We start from the raw sequence: 21,054 nt of genomic DNA, 5'->3' as shown, positions 1-21,054 counted from the left end.
ACTTCCTCATCCACCTTCCCACACCAGACTCTTCTGTTTTCTCTAACTGCTACCTCTATTTCTTTACACGTCTAGATAAATACTGTTGTAACTGTTCTCCACATCAAGTAGAAAACTGATCCCAGGAATAACCTGAGAAGTAAACTCACCCCAGCAGGTGAATCAAAAAGTCATTCCGGTGTCTTGCTAAATATTCTCTTCATTAATTTCCTTCTTTGGCTACTTAATTTTTGTTTAAGTGAATCATTGAGTCAGCTACTTGCCTTTTTCAATAGTTAGACCTTCTAAAGTGCATTTGTGGCCCAAGTTTTTCTTAAGAGAACAGAGAAAGTGAAGGACCGACTCGACAGCAGAGCCGGCCAGCTTCGCAGGAGGCGTGTACATGGGAAACCGCCCGGAAGGGCCAATACCAGAGAGGGCGTCTGGGGACGCCGACCAAATGCACTCTGCGCGGGTCTGAGCGCGGGCCCACAGAGCCCCTGTGAGTCTGCGCACACGCCCTTCCCAGGCCCACCTCCCGCCGGAGCGAGTGCGCAGGCGCAGGAGGCCCTCGCCCAGCCGTTGAAGGCCCCCGCGGTGTGAGGAGCTCGAGGGCAGGCTAAGTCCTGGGCTCCTGCTACCTCAGGGATGGCCACTGGGCAGCGTCTGGGTTCCTAGCCCTGAGGGCACCACCTGCCGAGATCCGCCAGTTCAGCCGGGCCCGGGCACTGCCTAGGGCACTCTGGTGAGGTGCTGGCCACGCTCTCCTGGGCAGGTGACAGGCCTGCGCCTGGGCCCTCTTCAGCCTGGGCCTGGGCCTGAGAGGGCGAAGCTTGACCGTTGGGACTTTGAACAACTAAAATGAGGGGTAATGACTTCGCTTTGCTCATGTGATTTCTTAAGTGTTCAAAACTGGAAGGGGCAGGGAGAATTTGGTGCTGCTCCCCGCTGCCCGCCCGGTGTTTATTTCAAGCATGAGCCTCACCGTCTTAGCCCAGGACTGGTCCTGGACTTACGGAAATGAATTCCTGGACTCCGGAGCCAGGCCTGAAAATCACGGCGTGCGCCGTGGAAGGAAACGTGCACCGAGCTTTAGGGGACGGCGGCGAGGAGTATCGGGCAGAGACCCCTGGGGCAGAGGAGACTCCCCAAAGAAAATAGTTGCTGTTGGAGTTCTTAGGGCCAAAACCGAGGGAGTGGCCACGGTGCTGCGGCGGTGGGCAGGGAGCAGTTCAGGAGGGCTTTATATGCCCTGCCAAAGAATTGTAACTTTATTCTGAAAACAGTGACTCGTGTTATTGATGTAAAAACGACATGTTAGGAGATGTAGAACAATATAGTTTCAGATCCATTAGGGGACAAAATCCCACAAGGGGATACAATGATTAGCAAGGTTTTTATCTTAATATAAGAAAGTTGCTCTGGACACCAGGGAGAAATGCAGAAGTAACAAGAGAAAATTTTAAAGTCCTGGAGAAGCCTTTAGGATTGTGGAAGCGACTTTAGTAAGTTGTCTGATGGAAGAAAAAGTTCTTTCATTTAGAAAGAAAAACTAGTAGGTTGTAAGTCGGAAAAAAAAAAACACAAGCCTATGATGAATTTTAGTACAAGAACTTGGTTTTGAAAATTCAAATATAGCATTATGGATTGCACTGAATTGATTTTGAATTGCAAATGAATTGTCAAAAGATTTACTGAAAATAACACTGTTCCCTAGGTGTTTTTTTTTTTTTTCTTACCATCCGGAGACACAATTAGGTGCTCAGAGAAAATATTCGTAATATGTCAGTTAATAGTTTTTAGTCACAGACAGAGGCTTTTCAGTTAAGGAGGCTGTTAACTTAGAATAGGGGGATGTAAGTTGATACCTCTAAGAATTAAGGCATGGGGGGGAAGAAACCAATTGTTTCTGAGTTTTGGGGAGTGGTTGAGAAACAATAAGAATCAAATTTAAATAATTTCTTTTGATCAAAGCATGTGTATGTATTTTGTATTGTTTTGTAGAAGTTTGCAAATAAAGATACCACCAAAAATTGGAGACATAATCATCTAGAGGAAATGCTCATAGTATGGCTCCATGCATGTGTTCAAAACTCTCTCCAGCAGATGGACTTGTTTTAGGGGTATGTAAGACTTCACTTTGACTAAATTCAGGATCAGGAACTATTCAGTTTAATACGGAATGTTCTTGGATCTGAAGGAGGCAGATTTGGTTAAGTCAAAAGGGTAAAAATTGTTTTGTTTTTAAATGTTGGTTGCCTTTGCAAATTTTAACTGATCTCATGACCCCTCGTAAACAAATATGTGCTTATGTATAAGCATACTGACTAAACCAACATACACAGGGTTATAGATGAATCCAAAATAAGGAGTAAAAGAAAAAAGAAGAGTGTTATTTTTTAACTGTGAAAGAGATCTGTTGCTGATCTCTCTTATTTACTACTGTATTGTTGACTACGTAAAAGGATTATTATTAATTTGTCTCTTCTTTTAAGTTATAAACAGTTTACCTAACTCTCTTAATAAAGACCAAGGAATTATAAGATAATGTTCCTTTACATCTGAAGAGAAAAGGTCTTTTACACTGAATGTGAACTTTTCCCTTGAATTTGGCTACTGTATAGACCAAGTGTCTAAATCACCTACCTGACTTCAGCAGAAGTTCTTAACCTCTTTGGAGTCCAAACCCCTTTGGACATGGGAAGAAAGCTCTGAATATTCTCCCCAGACTCATGTATATATCATAATCCTTTGCACTTGTTTGTGTGTGTATGTGTCTGTGCATATGTGTGTGTGTGGTATGTATGTGCATGTGTGCCTGGGAGGCCTATGATGTCCTGAAATCCATTCGTTGGCTCTAGGTTAAGAACTGTCTTTAAATAAGAAAACCCATCTTGCCCTTCTCCATACACTAGCAGCCTTGCTTACTTGCATAGTTCTTTACAAACTTTGGCTGCTTGGATATTTCATAGCTTTATATAGAGCTGCCAGTCATATAAAAGGAGACAGTATTTTTCAGGCCCACTCACTCCATTTAACAGTTGGGAATTAATGTACTTGATACCGATACGCTTAACAAGAGGTATTTACTGGGCACCTGCTTACACTGGGCACCATATTAGAAGCTGGTCACAACAGTAAGACAACTAAAGTCCAGGTCCTCAAGGATTTTGTGATCTAGTACAGGATTTTCTCCCAATCAAATCCAAAAAACCTCTGAAAATAATGCCATTCTTCCAAATCTGATGAAGAAGAAATCTTAACTTATAACACTATAAAAATATATAAGGTTGTCACCCAAAAAGTAGTCTATTTAAAAATTCTCTAAAATGTGTCTTTAATATTAACCAATTGCATTTTTGTGTTTTCATGGAGTGCTTGCTTTACAAAAGCTAGGCCTATTAAGTTAAAACATTGAACAGCTTATTAAAGTTTATAAGAAAATGAAAGTAATTCATCCTCTGAAATTTTTAAAGAGTTATTAAAAATGTGGTTCAGTATATGAAATATCTGTTCACATATATAAATTCAGAAATTAATTTACTGGGGACGTATTTACTTGGATTATAATTATCTTCCCACAAATTAGAAGTGAGTAATAATTCTGTCCTACCCTGATCCATCTCTCCTATCCAATAGGAAGACCTTGTACAAGCAAATCTATGTTGGGTATTCTTTGTAACTCTGTGCTGGACTATACCTGACCCCAGTATGCTCATGAAAAACTCCTATAAGAAGTACACCTTGAAGGAAAAGATAAATCAAACCTTTATAAGACTCAAAAAGTGATTCAGTCTTAATAAATTACTGACATACAAAAAAATATTGTATACATTGCTTCCTGCATCCAAAGAGATTAGTAACCATATTTTCTCTCAAATACCCTTAGAATTCTCTCATGCCATTACTTGATAGGTAAGGAGGATAGCCAGTAGAGTCAGGTTGTCAACTTTCTTATGGAAGAATGGCCAGAATTATTATTGTGCAAAGTCTGATGCTCCAAGTATGGCTGATTCCTCTTTGGTAACCCTCAGTACTTCCTGATTAGGGACTTCTTTTTGGGCTAATCAATCCAGGAAATACATGGTTAAATGCATTGCTATTTTACTTTTATCTTTCATAAAAGTGTTAAATGTTTCTTGTAGTTAACACTTACTGGAATTATGTTATAATCACATGGTTTCAGTACTAATAGTATTCTCTTCTCACAGGCTGTCCACATTATGATTGGCATCTTTCACGTTCTCATGTGGTATTTCCTATTGGTTTTGTATATGGGACAAATTAAAGGAGTCTTTGGGACATATGAACCTATAACTTACAAAACAAGATGCGCTTTATGGGGAATTATTGTGAGTAGAACACATTTGTATGATTTAATCACTCAGTAAATAATATTCATGCCACTGTTGGAAGATAAGAAATGGTTTCTAAGCAAAGTTTTCAGGAGAATTATGTAATTAAATCCTATGTTGGTAATATATTCAAAATCATATTCCTTTTTTCAGCAAATATTTTTGGAGCACCCTTATTTTAACAGTGCTGTTACAGAAAATGTGGATACAGGAGTGAATACACAATGACAACCATAGGTTGGATTGTCCTTAGATAATGTGAAAGACCAAGAATCTTAACCATAATATCCATTAGCATGGTTAATTTTCATATTTAGGGTCTTTACCTTAGCTTCTTTGCACAATAAGTCTATGCTCACTCATTTTCTAAATTTGTCACTACCTGCACTCTTCTGCAGTTTCCAGACAGCCGTAATGTAGTAGGAAAATCTGGAGAGTGTGGCATCCTGGAAGCTTAGTGAACAAAGAAATAAGGAGATCAAGTATATTAAATTCTGTTATTTTGTCAAATAAGACAAGAATTGACCTCTGGATTTAGGGATATGGAGGCCAGTAGTAACCTTGACAAGTAGTTTTAATGGAACAGTGGGACAAAAGTCTGATTGGAGTTGGTTTAATGGGAGAAGAGAAACTGAAGGCAGCAAATATAGAAAACTCTCTTAAGGACTTTGGTGTAATGTTACATAGACAAAGTAGTTTCTGGGGAAAATTTGGGTCAAGAAAGGGTTTTCTTATTTGTTTCAGTAAGATGGAAGTAGCATATCTTTTATTGAGGGGACTGAACCATAAGAGAGAAAATTAATGATATAAAATAAGTGGGGCAAGGGAGGGATTATTAGAATTATCTACATGTATAGGCAAGAGATGTTGAATTTTAATACACAAATAGCTAGGAGCATGGACAGTTCATCTCTGGCAGTGGTTCTCGACTAGAGGTGATTTGGGCCTTCAGAGGACATTTGGTAATGTCTGAAGACGTTGGTTCTCAACAGTGGCAGGGGACAGGTATACATCTCATGGGCAGAGGACAGAAATGTTGCTAAAAATGCTACAATGCCTAGGACAGCACCCCACAACAATGAATTATCCATCTTTAATGTAAATAGTGTCAAGGTAAATAACAAGAGAGGTAGAGGAACAGAGAGAAAGGACAGATTTTGATAAGTAGGTAGATGGGATGTTGGGGGCTTGTGGAATTTATCTTCTGATGTCTCCAAATAGCTCAGTAAATTAGGAAGCAAGATCATGAGCTGAGAGTGAGAATGGGAGAACACACTGGTTGTTTGAGGAGAGGATATGGAATAGACATCTAGGAAAAGTGAGCAAATGTATGGATTGTGGAAAAGTAGTTTGACTTTAATGCAGTGTTAAGAGCTCACTTAAGCTTTAGGAACATGACTGTATAGTGAGATGGGTCAAGATGGTTGTGTGTCTATCTCAGGCCATGTGTTAAATGAATTTCCAGGAGGGATGTAAAAGAAACACCATCCCTCAAATTGTGAGGGAACCTGACAGGCCAAAGAACAACTCAGACAAGACCAGCTTGGCAAATCAGTGAGTTTCATTAAGGGATCAATCATGCAGCTGTGGATGGCACTAGGCCAAAGTGCCCTCCCCACCCCCACTCCATCCACCACTGGGCTAGCTTTTATCAGGGAAAGGGAAAAGGGTGCTACCTGAAGGCTATCTTTGTGTGTAGAAAAGCAGGCAACCCTGGAGTTCCTTCTTATCTCGGTGTTCTCTTCAGACACAAAGCAGTTCATTCTTTGTGGAATGGGAACAGGACCAATTCCTCCCTGTTGCTGGAACTTCAGTCTAGGAATGCAGCCCAGCATCTTGGCCTAAGCATCTTTTAAGCATATGGCTTCACTTTGGTTAGGTTTCAGAGGATCACCTGTGCTACCCCACGTTCAGCTGCATGGGTGCTGGCATGCTGTAAGGAGAACTGCATTTAGTCAGTGCTTTGGTTTAACCATGTAACTGATCAAATGAGAAAGGTGCAAAAGAGTTGAGAGTGTGTATAAGTGAATGTTTATAATAGTTGGCCATGGAATTTAAGCTGGTAAAGGGAAGAATATAAAAGCAGATGAGAGGCTCATATTATAGATCCATATGGGGTCAAAGGATTGCTACAGTTGTAATACCACAGGGCATGATCTAGAAAGATAGAAGGTGGTGGTCACCAAGAGATATCCAAATTGAGATTTGAAAGATGTTACACTTATTGGCAGAAACAAGGACAGGAGAATAAATGTGGGAGTGAATGACTGAGATAGAATGGAGTCAAAGGATTGGAGGAGAGAGATTCAAAGAATCACAAGCCCAGGGTATTAGAAGGATCATATATGTGTATACTGAAATTACCAAGGATTAAGGGGTATTAGAGAGAGAGTTAGAGACATAAGAATTAAAATCACCTGGAAGGAGAAGAGCCACCAAGGGATCAATAGATGACTTCAACCAGAAAGGACATTTGGTGATAGAATCTGATGACATTTGACTCAAAGCTGGAGGAGACAGAGTGGTTGGAAGTAACAATAAGGAGCAAGGAGAACACTTACCTGTGCTTAGAATCAATGGGTTAAGGGCCATAAGAGGTAAGACGGACAGCACTTGAGAGGGTGAGAGTGGAGACAGTGGTCTCTAGGAGATTCCCTGACTTTATACATTGACTCATAAGTGTTAAAGCATTGCTTTGGAAAGCAATAGGAGAAAAATAGTGAATTTGCAGACAAAATCCAGATAAATGATTCATGTCCCTCAGTGTTTAATTATTCATATCATAAAAATAGCATATTTAACTCCTAGAATAATCTAAAATTTCATCCAGTGCAAAACTTCTCATTTGGGTCATAAACTTGGAAAGGCATTTTGTAAAGCACATGGCTTGGTACCTAGCTAGAGAGTACTCTAGTTCAAAATTCACAAGGTGTTTTCACTTTATATTCTGAACTAGTTCCTGTCTTCACTGTGTACCTCCTTGGAAATCTCAGCTTGTATTACAGAATGAAGTGCTAAATGTTTAGATTTAAGTTATCGTTGAGGAGTTACTAAACTTCAGCTTTTGCTTCCTGGGTGTGGTGTACAGGAATGCTGTTTTCCACAAATTAGCCTTTGATTTGGACCTTTGTCAAAGCCACTAAACAGATAAGACAAAAGGAATATTTCAACAGAGTTGTGCAGTCCACCGTCAAACAATATGACATAGCTCTGCATGTCTAGGAAATATACAAAATAGCCTGGTATGAAATAAAGGAACCTCTCGTTAAAAAAACAAAGGCCAAAACATGAATAGCAGCTGTCACCTTAGTAATGGCTACAGTCTCAGTTAAGAGATATGTTTCACACAATTTGGAAGAGACTCATAGGCCACTTTTTTCACACCTGGACATGTATACAGTAATTATAATCTGTAATTATCACTAAGAAGGATAACATTACAGGTAATAACTGATTGTGGTCAGAAAGCATGCACAGATAAGGCAAACTTGGTTCCTGATTCAGGACTGCTTACATTATCTTTGGCATATACCACAACCTGAATTTTGCCCACTGTCCCCCATATATTTCTGTTATTAGTGACCTTAGTATTAACCTTATAGTTCATTACTGTATAAAGGAAACTTGTCCTGACTTCTACTAAAACATCTTTATATTTGGTACTCTTAGTATTCTAAAAATAATTGACTTAGAAAAGAGAGTTGTTAAAAATATTTTTTAAGTGGATGAGCATTATCAATAATTATTTAATCTAAAAATAATTGACTTAGAAAAGAGTTGTTAAAAATATATTTTAAGTTGATGAGCATTATCAATAATTATTTATAAATATATGTTTTTATATCCAGTTTATCATTTCAGGAGTCACCATAATAAGAGCAGCAACACATCCAACTCAACGACTGGTAAGTTGAAATGCCTAGGATAGACTAGAAGTCACCTGTCACAAAGCTAAATAGGGCTCAATGAAAAGATAGTATCTAAACAATGGAGGAGTCTCCCTAGCTGTAAAATAAATGGAGGAATTAAGTGAAAATCCAGGAGCACATAACTTAATGCAGACAAACATACTATATTAGTTAGAATCATGATTATGTAAAGGTTTCTAAATTTAAGTGTAGTGGAGTTTTGTAATTCTACCTTCTTTTAACATTGTATGAACTTTAGTATTAGAAAAATATTAATCGGACCTAACGCCTTTATATAGAGTCATAATAACTGCTGTAAAACTTCATTTTCCTAACTCTATAGTTTGAGAACAGGATTGTATCTTAACAAAATAGAGAATTTGTCCAGAATAAAGATCCATCTGTGGTATAGCTAGAAAGTTAGTGGGATGAAAAAAAATCTTAGAATCTCAGAGCTGAAAGATAACTTAGAAATTAATTAGCCTGATCTCATATACAGATAAAAAACTGATATCCAAAGATATGAATGGATTTCCCTAGAAAATGAAAACCCAGAATTAAAAATTACTGAATCTTATTTGGCTTATTTTCATAGTCATTGTCCATCTTTGTTTTCTATTTTTCTTTCTGCAGTGGAACTCCATTTGTTCAAATCATATCTTACAGGGTCTTCTTCCAGATGACTCAGAATATTGTAAAATATAATATTTTTTAGTCCAAATGGAAGACTTATGTTTATTGTGATATTTCAGTGTTTCCTCCAGATTAACTGGGTTTCATGTAAACCAGAAAAATATTTTACTGTAATGGCAAACATACCAACGTTTCTAAAGCTTCAGAAACTAGATCAAACTTTTAGCTAAGTGATTTTTTTTTTCAGGAATACAAACTGTTTAACCAAAGTGCTTATTCGAATATAATAAATTTACCCTCTGTCTTCTTTTTAGGTTTCATGTGCTTTGATCATGAACATCTTATGTGTAATTACTGCACTTATTGCAACAGTTCTAACAACAATTGAATTGTCTTATTTTGATTCTGTGTCATATAGGAATTATGGACAAGCAGTAAGTGACCAATTCTTTAGGAACATCTTAATTTCAAAATGATTCCTTTCAGAGGTTTTGAAGGCTTAGAAGGTTAAAAAAAGGCCTCATGAAATTTTTCAGTAGTAATGATTAGTAGTAAGCTCTTGACTAAAAGTTTTAATTCAAAAATAATTCCAACAATATTTTTGTTAATATTAATCTAATGTTTGAATTCTTGATATGCCCAGTTAAAATAAAGTAAGTAAAAAATTTGAAGGTGTTATTGATGTGAATACGCTTTATGCATGAAGTCACTTTTGATCCTATTAAATAAAAGTGTAATACTAGACCTTAAAACCTTCCCAAAATCAAGAGAATTCTGCTACTGCTGTATAGAGTTGGAATTGTAGACATCTAGTAGTTTCTAGTTTAACACAGAGCTTTCATGCACACCCTACTTTTGCATCTCATATAAATTTTGCTTTCAATCCTCAAATGCATGCATCAATATACATGAATCTACCTTGCCTTCATTTGAGTATCCAAACACATACTTTGTACCACAGAGATAACAATTTCTTCTAAGATAGTAACATTCTCTAGTTAATGTGAATATCTTTAGCTGATATCACACTAGATTTATTTCAACTATGTTGGCTTTATAGTCAGAATCACAGAATGTTTGTGCTGCGAAAGTCTTTGGCAATACTTAAAAAAATATTCCACTTGAAATGAGAGCAGGTTAGAGTAGAGCTCCTCTTTGTTACTGAACAGGACAAAACCAGTAACAATTTGAAAGGTTTAATTCAAAAGTGATTCTAATGATTAGAAGTCATTGAAGGTGAGAGGTAAACTTCCTGCTCCTCACTGTACACCCCATCTCATACCTGCAGTGTATTATAAAAGGGGACCATAAGTGGAAAAAATCCAAGCATGAAGAACAGAGGGGAATGAGAGAAGATTCACTAATACCCAAAACAGACTGTGTAATGAATGATATATTTACTTAAACAAACATGCATCAGATTTTCCCTATAAATTGTGAGAAAATTCTCCATTTACCTGGAAATTCAATCTATAAATCTTCAATTCTAATTTCAGGGATGGGAGGGTGGGGGGAGAATTAGATTATTAAATGTAGAATTGTTTCAAGTTATTTTAGTTTACCACTTTTACTCAATAGCTTCTAATTGTCAGGTTAAGATAGTATGGCCTTATTTCTAAGACCTACCTTTTGCAAACAATATTACAAACAATTGTAGACTGTAATTATCTGACCTGAACTCAGTTTTAATGATCAGTTTCAAAATCTCCCAGTCAGGTGGTTTCAGCTTTGTTTGCTATGATTAGTTACACAAAATGAACTTGTATATTAAACCTACATCTCTAACCCACTGCCTTTTCCTAGAAGCATTATAGAATTATATACCTACTATTACTAAAGCTGCCAACATTTTACAAGGTTTTCCATATGGCAGATTTTCTAACATAAGTAAGCAGCTTGCTTATATCATTATCATTTCAAACTCAACAGATATAAAATGGAAAATATTTACCTCCTCAAAAGTACTGTGCTGCAGGACTCCCTTATTTCCATCTCCTTGGCTCAAAACCCTGATGTAATCCTTCACCCTTCCTTTCCATTGTCTTCCCAATTACCAAGTATTGTCGAATTATTTAAGTTTTTATTAATTAGTGCTCTCTTGACTGTTAATGACAGGAAATACAGGCTTAAATCATGTTGAGAGCTCAGTTTGCTCTCTGTTGTTTTCCTATTTGAGCTTCTCTGGCAGGCATCTTGACACTTTTGGAGGAGAGTTTTCTGAGAAAAACACTAGCACATATGTATTCAGGAATGTGGACAAAATGACTTTTTACAATGTTGCTAGCTAAGAGGTCACTAGTACTTTCCAGCTAAAATGCTTTGATTGGGTTTCTGCCAGCAAAACTAAATAAGAATTCTGATAAGGTCACTTGCCATTTCAAACTCTCTACAGTTTTTTCTTTATCCTCCTGTTAATACCATACATGAATGAACACTATACCTGAGTTAAACTTGTTTTATCACTTTCTTAAAACATATTCATGTATCCAGCCTTTGCTCATATTATCAAGCTGTAGGCTATGTGGTATGTTTTGTAGTTTTATTACTGGTTCTATTTTATGTCTCTTCTTAATTATTTTGTCATACTTTTAATTTGTGCTATTCTTTCTGAAACAAAGTAGGTAAAATTAATTTCAAAGAAACAAGTAATTAAAAATTTAAAGCTGCCTAAGATGTTGCTTCCCCCTTTCATTTTTCTCAGTCCTAATCTTATTTCAAAGGTCCTAGCTCTTTAGGTAGCCTTCCCAGATTTTAATAGCTTAGGGTGAACCTCCTGTTTCCTATAATTATTGAGCAAGTTTGTGTCCATTTTTATGGATTTAACCTTATCATATGTTACCTTATCTTTCTTTTCCACTTGAATAAAAACTTGAAGAAAGAAGGAATATTTTGTCATTTCATTCTCACCATCTAATCCCTACCACCTAATAGACTCCTGCATATAAAAGATAGCAAACCCAACAAAAGAGAAGAGGGAGGAAGAGAAGCAATTGAAGGAGACAGAATTACAGTATTATTCTTTCTAGGTCTGAATATGTTCATTCTTCTTTCCACAGCCAGCGCAAAAACTACATTTATTTTCAGGATCAGTACAAGTACTATTCATCTTGATATGTAGTTGAAAATACCTTTCCAATAGCAACAGAAGGGATAAATAAAATAAACAAACAAATATCCCAGCAATCACAATCACCTTATACTTCAAATGAAGTGTTGTTCTTTGAACTCTTTTTTGGATTTATTCATCCTTCCATAAGTATTACAGCAATTTCTGTGCGATACTTTTATCCCCATACATGTATATTTAAATAAGTTTGTAATAAATTATAACTCTTTATACATGACAATTCTGACCTTATCACAGACAGATGAGTCAAATCCTATTGACTAAAGAGTTTGGGTAGTGAGCTATGCCAAGAACTCTCTAGTGAAGAGAAAAATGAGAATGAGGAGTTGTAAGAAGTGAGACAAGAATGCTGAGTGATGAAGATCAAGAATGAAAGCTGTAGACAGTGATTTGGGGGAATGAAGGATAGGAAAAGTGGAACAGAAGCCAAAGGAGTAGAATGCCTAGGGAAATCAAATGATGAAAGAGGCTTATGTTTTCTGCTTATTTTCCTTCTTTTCCATGCTTCTTATAATAGGAGTTCATTCTGTGGGCATATTTATACTTGCTAAAGGTAATAATGCAAGACCTTTCCCTATTTTCTGGTTTCAGAAACTTGGGAGGGAAGTTTCACGAATTTTACTGTTATCCTACCCCTTGGAATATTTTATTGCATGTACGTACTCCATCTTTGGCTGTATTGATTTGGTAAGTGGTTATCTACTCTCTAACAAATCAAAGGACGTTGATTTCTAGTAAAAACACTTTATGGGGAGATGAAGTACACTGATACAATATGTCTAGAACTAATATAAGTGTAATGTGTGGTAATATTTACTTTAAAATTTTTTCTTTATTATTAAAATTACAAAAGTAACACATGAAACTTTAAATTAAAAAGCTAAAAGATTATAGACTACAAATTTCTGTCCTCTTAATGTAGTCCTTGTCATATCCACACATCCAAATCTGTAGAAAAAAGACACACACACTTGGTTTTCCCTTTACTAATTGTGTGATCATATGTTGTTTTGTCATATGTATTTTTCTCAGCTATCATAAAACATCTTCCCATTATAAAGCATATCACTAATGCCTTTTAACAGCATCATGCTTTTCCTTAGTATTTAACATTCCTTTATTGCTGCATATTTATCTCTTTTACAGTTTTTAAAAATCACAAACAGTGATGTAGTGAACATCCCAAAACATATATCTTTACACACAAGACTATTATTTCTGTAGGTAGTTGATTCCTAGAAGGTAGTTGGAAGTTTAATAACATCCCAAATACTGTAATAATTCACAATAACACCAAAGTTAATAAGAATGATTATTTTCTCACAAGCTTAAAAAACTAGAAATCTACATTCACTCATTCTTAGACAAATATTTATGGAGGATCTGTTATTTACTAGGCATTGTTATAGGCACTATGGATGCAGTGATTAATGATAACATTCCCACCATCAGAAAACTTGCATTCCAGTGGGGAAGAAAGACAAACAAATACATATATATAATGATTTCAGGAAGCAGAAAAATGTTGTGGAATAAAATAAAACAGTAAAGAGATAAACCAAAGATTATTTACATAAGATGATAAGGGAAGACCACCCTAAGCAAGGACTAACTGAAGTAACTACAAGACTACATGGAAAGAGTTTTGCAGGACAGGGAATGGGTGGGGATTCCAAAATAGCTGAGTTAGGATATGGTAAATCTCCCTAAAAATAAATAACAAAAGTGGACAAAATTGTAAGTAAATCTTTTAAAGGTTCTGAAAATTTACCAAAGCATACAACAAATTAAGAAGTGTTTACGTAAAAAATTTTACTGAACTTCAGAAAGAACAGTAGATGTCTGTGATATTTTAGCTGCAGGCTGCTCCAGTTCCTCCCAACATCCTCCCCAACTCCCCAACCCAGATTCCATCTTGCAGTTTACCTGGGTGAGTCAGACTGTGAAGACAGGCAGCCTCACTGATAGAGATGGAGACGGCCAATTTTATTTGGAACAGAACACAGAAAGTTCTATGCCCAGGGATGTTATTTAAAACAATCTAGAAAAGCCAATATAACACCTAGCCTAACTGAGATCACAATACTTGTTGGGTCAAATAATGGACTGGGCAACCAGCCAGAAACTTAATGGGAAGATTCTGAGAACAAGAGAAATAAAGTGGATCTGATAATACCCTAACTTAACCCTCTAGTTTAGATTATAAATGTGCATGGGAATATGCACTCACTAAGGAGACTTGAGAGGCCCTAGTAAGCTCCTCATCGCTGGCTAAATAAGAAGGCTTGCAAACACAAAGTAAAAGTGGGGCAGATTTATAAGTGGCCTAACTTTGAATACTTTCTTAAACTACATTGATTCATTGACAAAAAGTAGAAGTCTTACTGCCTCAAGGTACAGATTACTTGGCTAGGGCTACCATAACAAACTACCACAGACTGGGTGGCCTAAACAACAGAAAATTATTTTCTCACAGTTCCAGAAGTTGGAAGTCCAAGATTATCGTGTTGGCAGAGTTGGTTCTCTATGTCTTTACATGGTCTTCCTTCCATATGTGTCTGTGTCCTAATTTCTTCTTATAAGGACACAAGCCATATTGGATTAAGGCCCACCCTAATGACTTCTTTATAACTTCCTTACTACTTTAAAGATTCTATCTCCAAATACAGTCATATTCAAGGAACTAGTGGTTAGGATTTTAACATATGAACTTTAGGGACAAACAGTTTAGTCCTTAACAAGCTGTTTAAGCACAGCTTTGATCAGTCATTGGCCAATAATTTATGCTGACTCAGGATAGAACCCTAGGAAACCAGGCGTTTTATTTTTTTTAATTGTCTTTTTTTTCCCTTGATGTTCTTCTTTTATTGAAGTATTGTTGACATTTAATATTACATTAGTGTTGGGCATACAACATAGTGATGAACAATTATATACATTACAAAATATGCAGTACCATAGTAAATGTAGTTACCATCTGTCACCATACAAAATCATGACAATATTATTGACTATATTCCCTATGCTAGCTTTTCATCTCTGAGACTTTTTTATTTTATAATTGGAAGCTTGTATCTCTTTATCCCCTTCACCTGTTTTGCCCATCCCCCATCTCCCTCCCCTATGGCAACCACGTTTGTTCTCTGTATTATGAATTTATTTATGTTTCATATGTTTGTTCATCTGTTTCATTTTTTAGATCCCACATATAATGATATTATATGATACTTGTCTTTCTCTGACTTGTTTCATCTAGCATAATACCTTCTAGAACCATCCATGTTGTTTTAAATGTTTTTTAATGGCTGAGATAGATATATACATACATACATATATACATACATACATACATACATACATACACACATATACACCTTTCTTTATTCATCTATCAGTGGACACTGACTGCTTCCATATCTTCGCTATTGTAATTAATGCTGCAACAAGTATAGGGGTACATAGATCTTTTAGAATTAGTGTTTTTGTTTTCTTCAGGTAAATAACCATATGTGCAGTTACTGGATTGTGTGGTATTTCTAATTTTTTTAATATTTTTTATACTGCTTTCCATAGCAGCTGCACCATGTTACATTTCCACCAACAGTGCACAAGTGTTCCCTTTCTTCCACATCCTTACCAACACTTGTTATTTCTTGTCTTTTTGATAAAAGCTGTTCTAACTGGTGTGAGGCACTACCTCATTATGGTTTTAAATTGCGTTTTCATGATTAGTGATGTTGAGCATTTTTTCCTGTACCTGTTGGCCCTCTGTATTTCTCTTGGGAAAATGTCTATTCAGGTCCTCTGCCCATTTTTTTATTGGATTATTTGGGGTTTTTTGATATTGAGTCCTATGAGTTCTTTATATATTTTGGATATTAACCCCTTGTTGGATATATCATTTGCAAAGATATTCTCCCATTCATAGGTTGCTTTTTCATTTTGTTGATGGTTTCCTTCATTGTGTAGGAGCTTTTTAGTTTGATGTAGTCCCACTTGTTTATTTTTGCCTTTGTTACCCTTACCTGAAGAAAACATATCCAGAAAAAAATGCTAAGGATAATGTCTAAGTTTCACTGCCTTTATTTTCTTCTAGGAGTTTTATGGTCCCAGGTCTTACATTTAGGTCCTTAATACATTTCAAGCTTATTTTTGTGTATGGTGTAAGAAAGTGGTCTAGTTTCATCTTTTGCATGTAACTTTCTAGTTTTGCTAACACCATTTATTGAAGAGACTATCTTTTCCCCATTGTATATTCTTGCCTCTTTTGTTGTAGATTAGTTGACATATAAGCATGGGTTTACTTCCTAAAAATAAAAAACTTTAAAAAGTGAGTAGTTATATCAGGGACCACACATTGCAAAGGATACAGACTCCACAAAATTATTACAGGCAAGTCAGAAGATAGCAATGATAATCACTTGTGGAGGATAATAAGGTAATCAAAATCGAAAGTCACTACAATATACTATCTAAAATATCCATATTTCAACATCAGCAATAAAAAATTATGCCATGTTAAGAACAGGAAATTATGACCCATATACTTGGAAAAAATTAGACAATAGATAACAGGCTTTCTGTAAGAGGGGAAGATAATTGTTGGACTTCACAAAGAAAGACATTTAAAGAACTAAAGAAAAATGTGTTTCAGGATTTAACATGTTAAATAACATACTATCAACATGAACATCAAAGATGATATTTACAGTTACCATGTTTTCAAACAGTTAACAGTTATCAAAAAATAACAGTATCAGTGTGTATTACCTTGACTGTGGTGATATTATGGTGTTTGCATATGCCTAAATTGAAAATTTCATCCAATCGCAGTCATTAAATATGTACAATTCTTTGTGTAAGAATTATACTTCAATAAATCTGTTAAATTTTTAAAAATAAGAATATCAACAAAAGAGATAGAAAATTTTAAAGAGAACCAAATGGAAATTCTGGAGTTTAGAAATGTAGTTACTAAAATGAAAAATTCACCAAGGAGCTCAAAAGCAGATTTGAGCTGATAGAAGGTAAAATGAGCAAACATGATAGAATAATATAGATCATCTAATCTGAAGAACAGAAAAAAAAGAAAAATCCTCAAAGAGCTTTGAAATACCATCTCATGTAACAATATATGCACAATGGGAATCCCAGAAAATGAGAAACAGGAAAACAATCTGAATAATGGTAAAAAAAAATTCCCAAATTTGATGAAAAATGCTAATTTATGCATCTAAGAAACTCAATAATCTCCAATCATGGTAAAGACAAAAAGATCCACTCCCGGACACCTTACAGCCACGCTGATGGAAAAGAGAAAATCTTGAAAACAGCAAGAGAAAAATGACTGTTCATGTAGAGTGTATCCACAGTAAGACTTATAGGTGACTTCTAATCAGAAACAATGGGGGCTTCAAGGTAATGGAATGACATATTAAAGGGCTAGAGGAAAAAACAGTCCAGCATGATTTCTATATCCTTTAAAAATATCCCTCAAAAACGAAGGTGAAATAAAGATATAAACATATGAACAAAGAGAATGTATGACTAGCAGAACTACCTTACAAGAAACACTAAAGGAAGGTCTTTAGACTGAAAGGAAATGATATCATATAGAACTCAAATGCACATGAAGAAATAAAAAGCATTTGGTAAAGATAATTTTGTAGATGGATATAAAACCAGTATAAATATATTTTGTGTGCTATCTCAACTGATTTAAAAGACAATTGCATAAATTGCACCAGGTCCACCCAGATAATCCAAAATAATCTCCTTATTTTAAGGTCACGTTATTATCAACCTTAATTCTATCTGTCACAATTACTCAACTCTACTTTATAGCATGAAAGGAGCCATAGACAATACATAAATGAATTTATATGGCTTTGTTCCAGTAAACCTTTACAAAACAAGTAGTGGGCTGGATTTGGTCCATATGCCATAGTTTGCCAACCCCTGTTCTACAGATAAATATTTTCTCTTGTTTTGATATAAGATTACAAAAACAATAATTATGGCATTATATTGTTGGGTATATAACATATAGCTGTAACGTATCTGACAGTAACACAAAAGAAGGGAGAAGGAGTAGAGCTATATGAGAACAAAGTTTCTGTATTGTACTGGAATTGATTTAGCATTCATCTGAAGCAGATTGTGACAAATTAAGATATTTATAGTCGTCCATAGACCAATGACTAAGAAAACAAAAAATTACATTAAAATCAACAAAGAAATTAAGATTATACACAACACAGAAGAGCATTAAAAAACATGAGAAATATAGAAATCAAATGGCAAGGCATTAGACAAATCAACCATTTTAATAATGACATTAAAGCAAAACAATGAAATTAATTACCGATTAGAATGACTAAATATCAAAATACAGTTCTAAGTGATGGTAATCACCATGTTTGATAAAAGAAGTCTTTCACACACTCCTATTTGAAATATAAATTATTGCAACAACTTTGAAAACATTTTGGGCATTATTTACTGTAAGTTAAGATATATATACCGATCAATCATTTCCATCCTGAGTATATACCCAATAGAATATACTTACAGGAAAAAAATACATATATCAATATTATAATAGACCCAAAGTGGAAACAACGCAAATGGGTAAGTGGTAAATATATTGAGACATATTTATCTAATGAAATTTTATGTAATAATTAAAATGAACTGTATCTACACTTAACATGGATGTTAATTTTGTATATATAATGTTAGGTATAGAAAGGCAAACTCAAAAGAATGCATAATTTATTATTCCATTCATAAAACTTGAGGCCAGGCAAAACGAAAGCTAAACTATGTTTAGGGATGGATGTAGCTGGTCGGTAAAACTAGAAAGAAAAGAAATGATCAATTACCTAAAAATTAAAATGACATAATTTTGGAGGGAAGGAAAGAGTAATAATTGATAAATATCATGACAAGGTGACTCTTCAGGTGCTGGTGTCTGTTCATGTTCAAGAAGACCATGAATATTTTTATTGTCTGGAAGTGTAAGTTACAAGTAGGAACAATAGGAACTAAGAGAGCACGTTGAGGTTAAGATGGGACAGAAAGAGGACAAATAGCACTTTAACATTTTGTTCTATAAACCTTAGAATTGTTTTTATTTTTTGAAAACTATTACATATATGATTATAGGAAACATAATTTATTAGAGGTTAATTTTTTTTTTCAGAATGAGAGTCGTGAAGATAGTGCTGTTACAGTGGAAGCTGAGAGTGTTTTCTAAAAACCTTAGAAATGTGAAATTTTTTCCTGATGCTCGTTCCTAATGTGGGCCTTAATGTTATCTTTATAACAAAGTGCTACAAAGCCCACAGATTTTGTGCAGAATACAAAACAAGTTGGATTTTTTCTTCTCAGTATTCAAGAAATCTCTATGCACATGTTTTTGTAGGCTCTAACTGGAAAGCTTTTCCCTGTCTAAGTATAATGTTATTACAGGGAAGAATTTATTTTTTAGGTGCTCTGAATAGCTCTCAACTCTCCCTAATGGAGCTTCTGTAAGAGACCATTAAAAAGTTTGTGATTGTCTCTAGAGCATAAGCTATGAAGACTTGGAGCATGATATGTATAATTCTCAAGAAGACTTAAGTAATTTATGCCCCTACAAGTAAAAAGTACAGTTAAGTCTGAGTTCTTCTACCTGAACAAAGTATGATTAAAACAACATCCAGTTCATAGTCCCTTTATTGCTGTTCCGTGATGGCTACTTTCCTCATTAAAGTTCCTTTCTGCCCTGAAAGTCTCTGCTGCCTTTCTTCCCTTTCATTCCCCTTGCTGCTTATTTGTTATCACTGCTTGGGTCATCTGCTCAATGGCTTTTCAAAGCAAACAAGCTGTTTTTCCACAAAATAGAATTACCCAAGGATCTGTTCTGAATTCAGATTCATCCTGTTTTCTAATATGAAACAGAACTTCAGAAAGCCTTGTTCAGCAATATTAATCATGCCAGTGAGTATATGTAGCTCTCTTTTAAAGGTCCTGCTGTTTCTTTTGTTTTCTACCTTGTATCTCAAGAGGTTTCATCAATTATTATCTAATACTCTTAATTAAGATTTCATGGTTCTAAGAATGTCAGTGCTTAGCTCCTATCTATCAGTTCAACACACATTAATAGTATACTGTGTGCCAATGAATTTATTAAACTCTGGCATATCAAAGATTAATAAGGTATCTCACTACAAAGAGTTTTTACTTTAGGGGAGGAAACAGGTAACAAATCAAGACTACATAGTGTGATACATGCATTAATATAGTAAGAAAATATTGAAGTAGCCAGAAGAGGTGATGATTCTGTTGAGAATTAAGAAGGAATAAAGCTTCAGGAAGGATATGGCCTCTGAGTAGTGGATTAATTGTACTTTACCAAGCAGATTGAAAGGTGGAAGGACATTTCAGATAGAAGGATTTGTTCATGCAAAAACAGAAATGTAAGAAACATCATAGTATTTTCCAGTTTCTAAAATTAATGCATACATATTATATATATACATCATGAAAATATAACTGACAGGGAGGAGTAGATTGAATGAAAGTTGGAGAGGTAGGAAGAGGCCAGATAAGTCAAATCATCAAAAACTAATGACTAAAGTATTGAACTATCTTACAGACAGTGGGTAGAGTTTTTAAGTAGAGAGTCATAGGCTTGGATTTACAATTGAGGGAAAAGTATTAAATGGGAAATATCTTCAAAAAGATAAATTTAATAAGAGCAACTAGACTGTGGGAGAGAATAATGGATAACTGTTGCAGAAAAGAAGTGGAAAGGGTAAGTTTTAGCTTTGTTGACTGAGTAAATGTAAGATACGAAAAGAAAAAAAGACTCTAAAATAAACCCTCAGTTTCTGAATAGGGCTGATACCTGCAGGGATACAAAGTGTAGAAGACAAAGGAGGATTGAATAAAATGATAAATTCCATTTTGGATAAGTTGAGTTTGAGATAACTATGAGACATTAAAGTAGAGATGTCTGTTAGGCAGTTGAAAATACATTCTGGAGGTTGGAGAAAGGTTAGCTATT

At 35.3% G+C, this 21,054-nt stretch overlaps 1 protein-coding gene across 1 annotated transcript in view; it reads left to right on the top strand.

The window, feature by feature from the left end:
- Nucleotides 1-4,190: 4,190 nt before the first annotated feature.
- MS4A13 (membrane spanning 4-domains A13) overlaps nucleotides 4,191-21,054 on the top strand; it is a 32,949-nt gene continuing 16,085 nt past the window's right edge. The window contains exons 1-4 of the mRNA XM_036924135.2: nucleotides 4,191-4,331; nucleotides 8,183-8,239; nucleotides 9,190-9,309; nucleotides 12,594-12,689. Of these exons, the coding sequence (XP_036780030.2) occupies nucleotides 4,203-4,331; nucleotides 8,183-8,239; nucleotides 9,190-9,309; nucleotides 12,594-12,689 (402 nt within the window). The 5' untranslated portion in view covers nucleotides 4,191-4,202. The remainder of the gene's footprint in view (nucleotides 4,332-8,182; nucleotides 8,240-9,189; nucleotides 9,310-12,593; nucleotides 12,690-21,054) is intronic.

Source organism: Manis pentadactyla, chromosome 9 (genome assembly GCF_030020395.1).
Source record: "Manis pentadactyla isolate mManPen7 chromosome 9, mManPen7.hap1, whole genome shotgun sequence".
In the NCBI taxonomy this organism is placed as follows: Eukaryota; Metazoa; Chordata; class Mammalia; order Pholidota; family Manidae; genus Manis; species Manis pentadactyla.
Note: the sequence above shows the minus strand (reverse complement) of the source record. Positions and strands in the feature narration are given on the sequence as shown.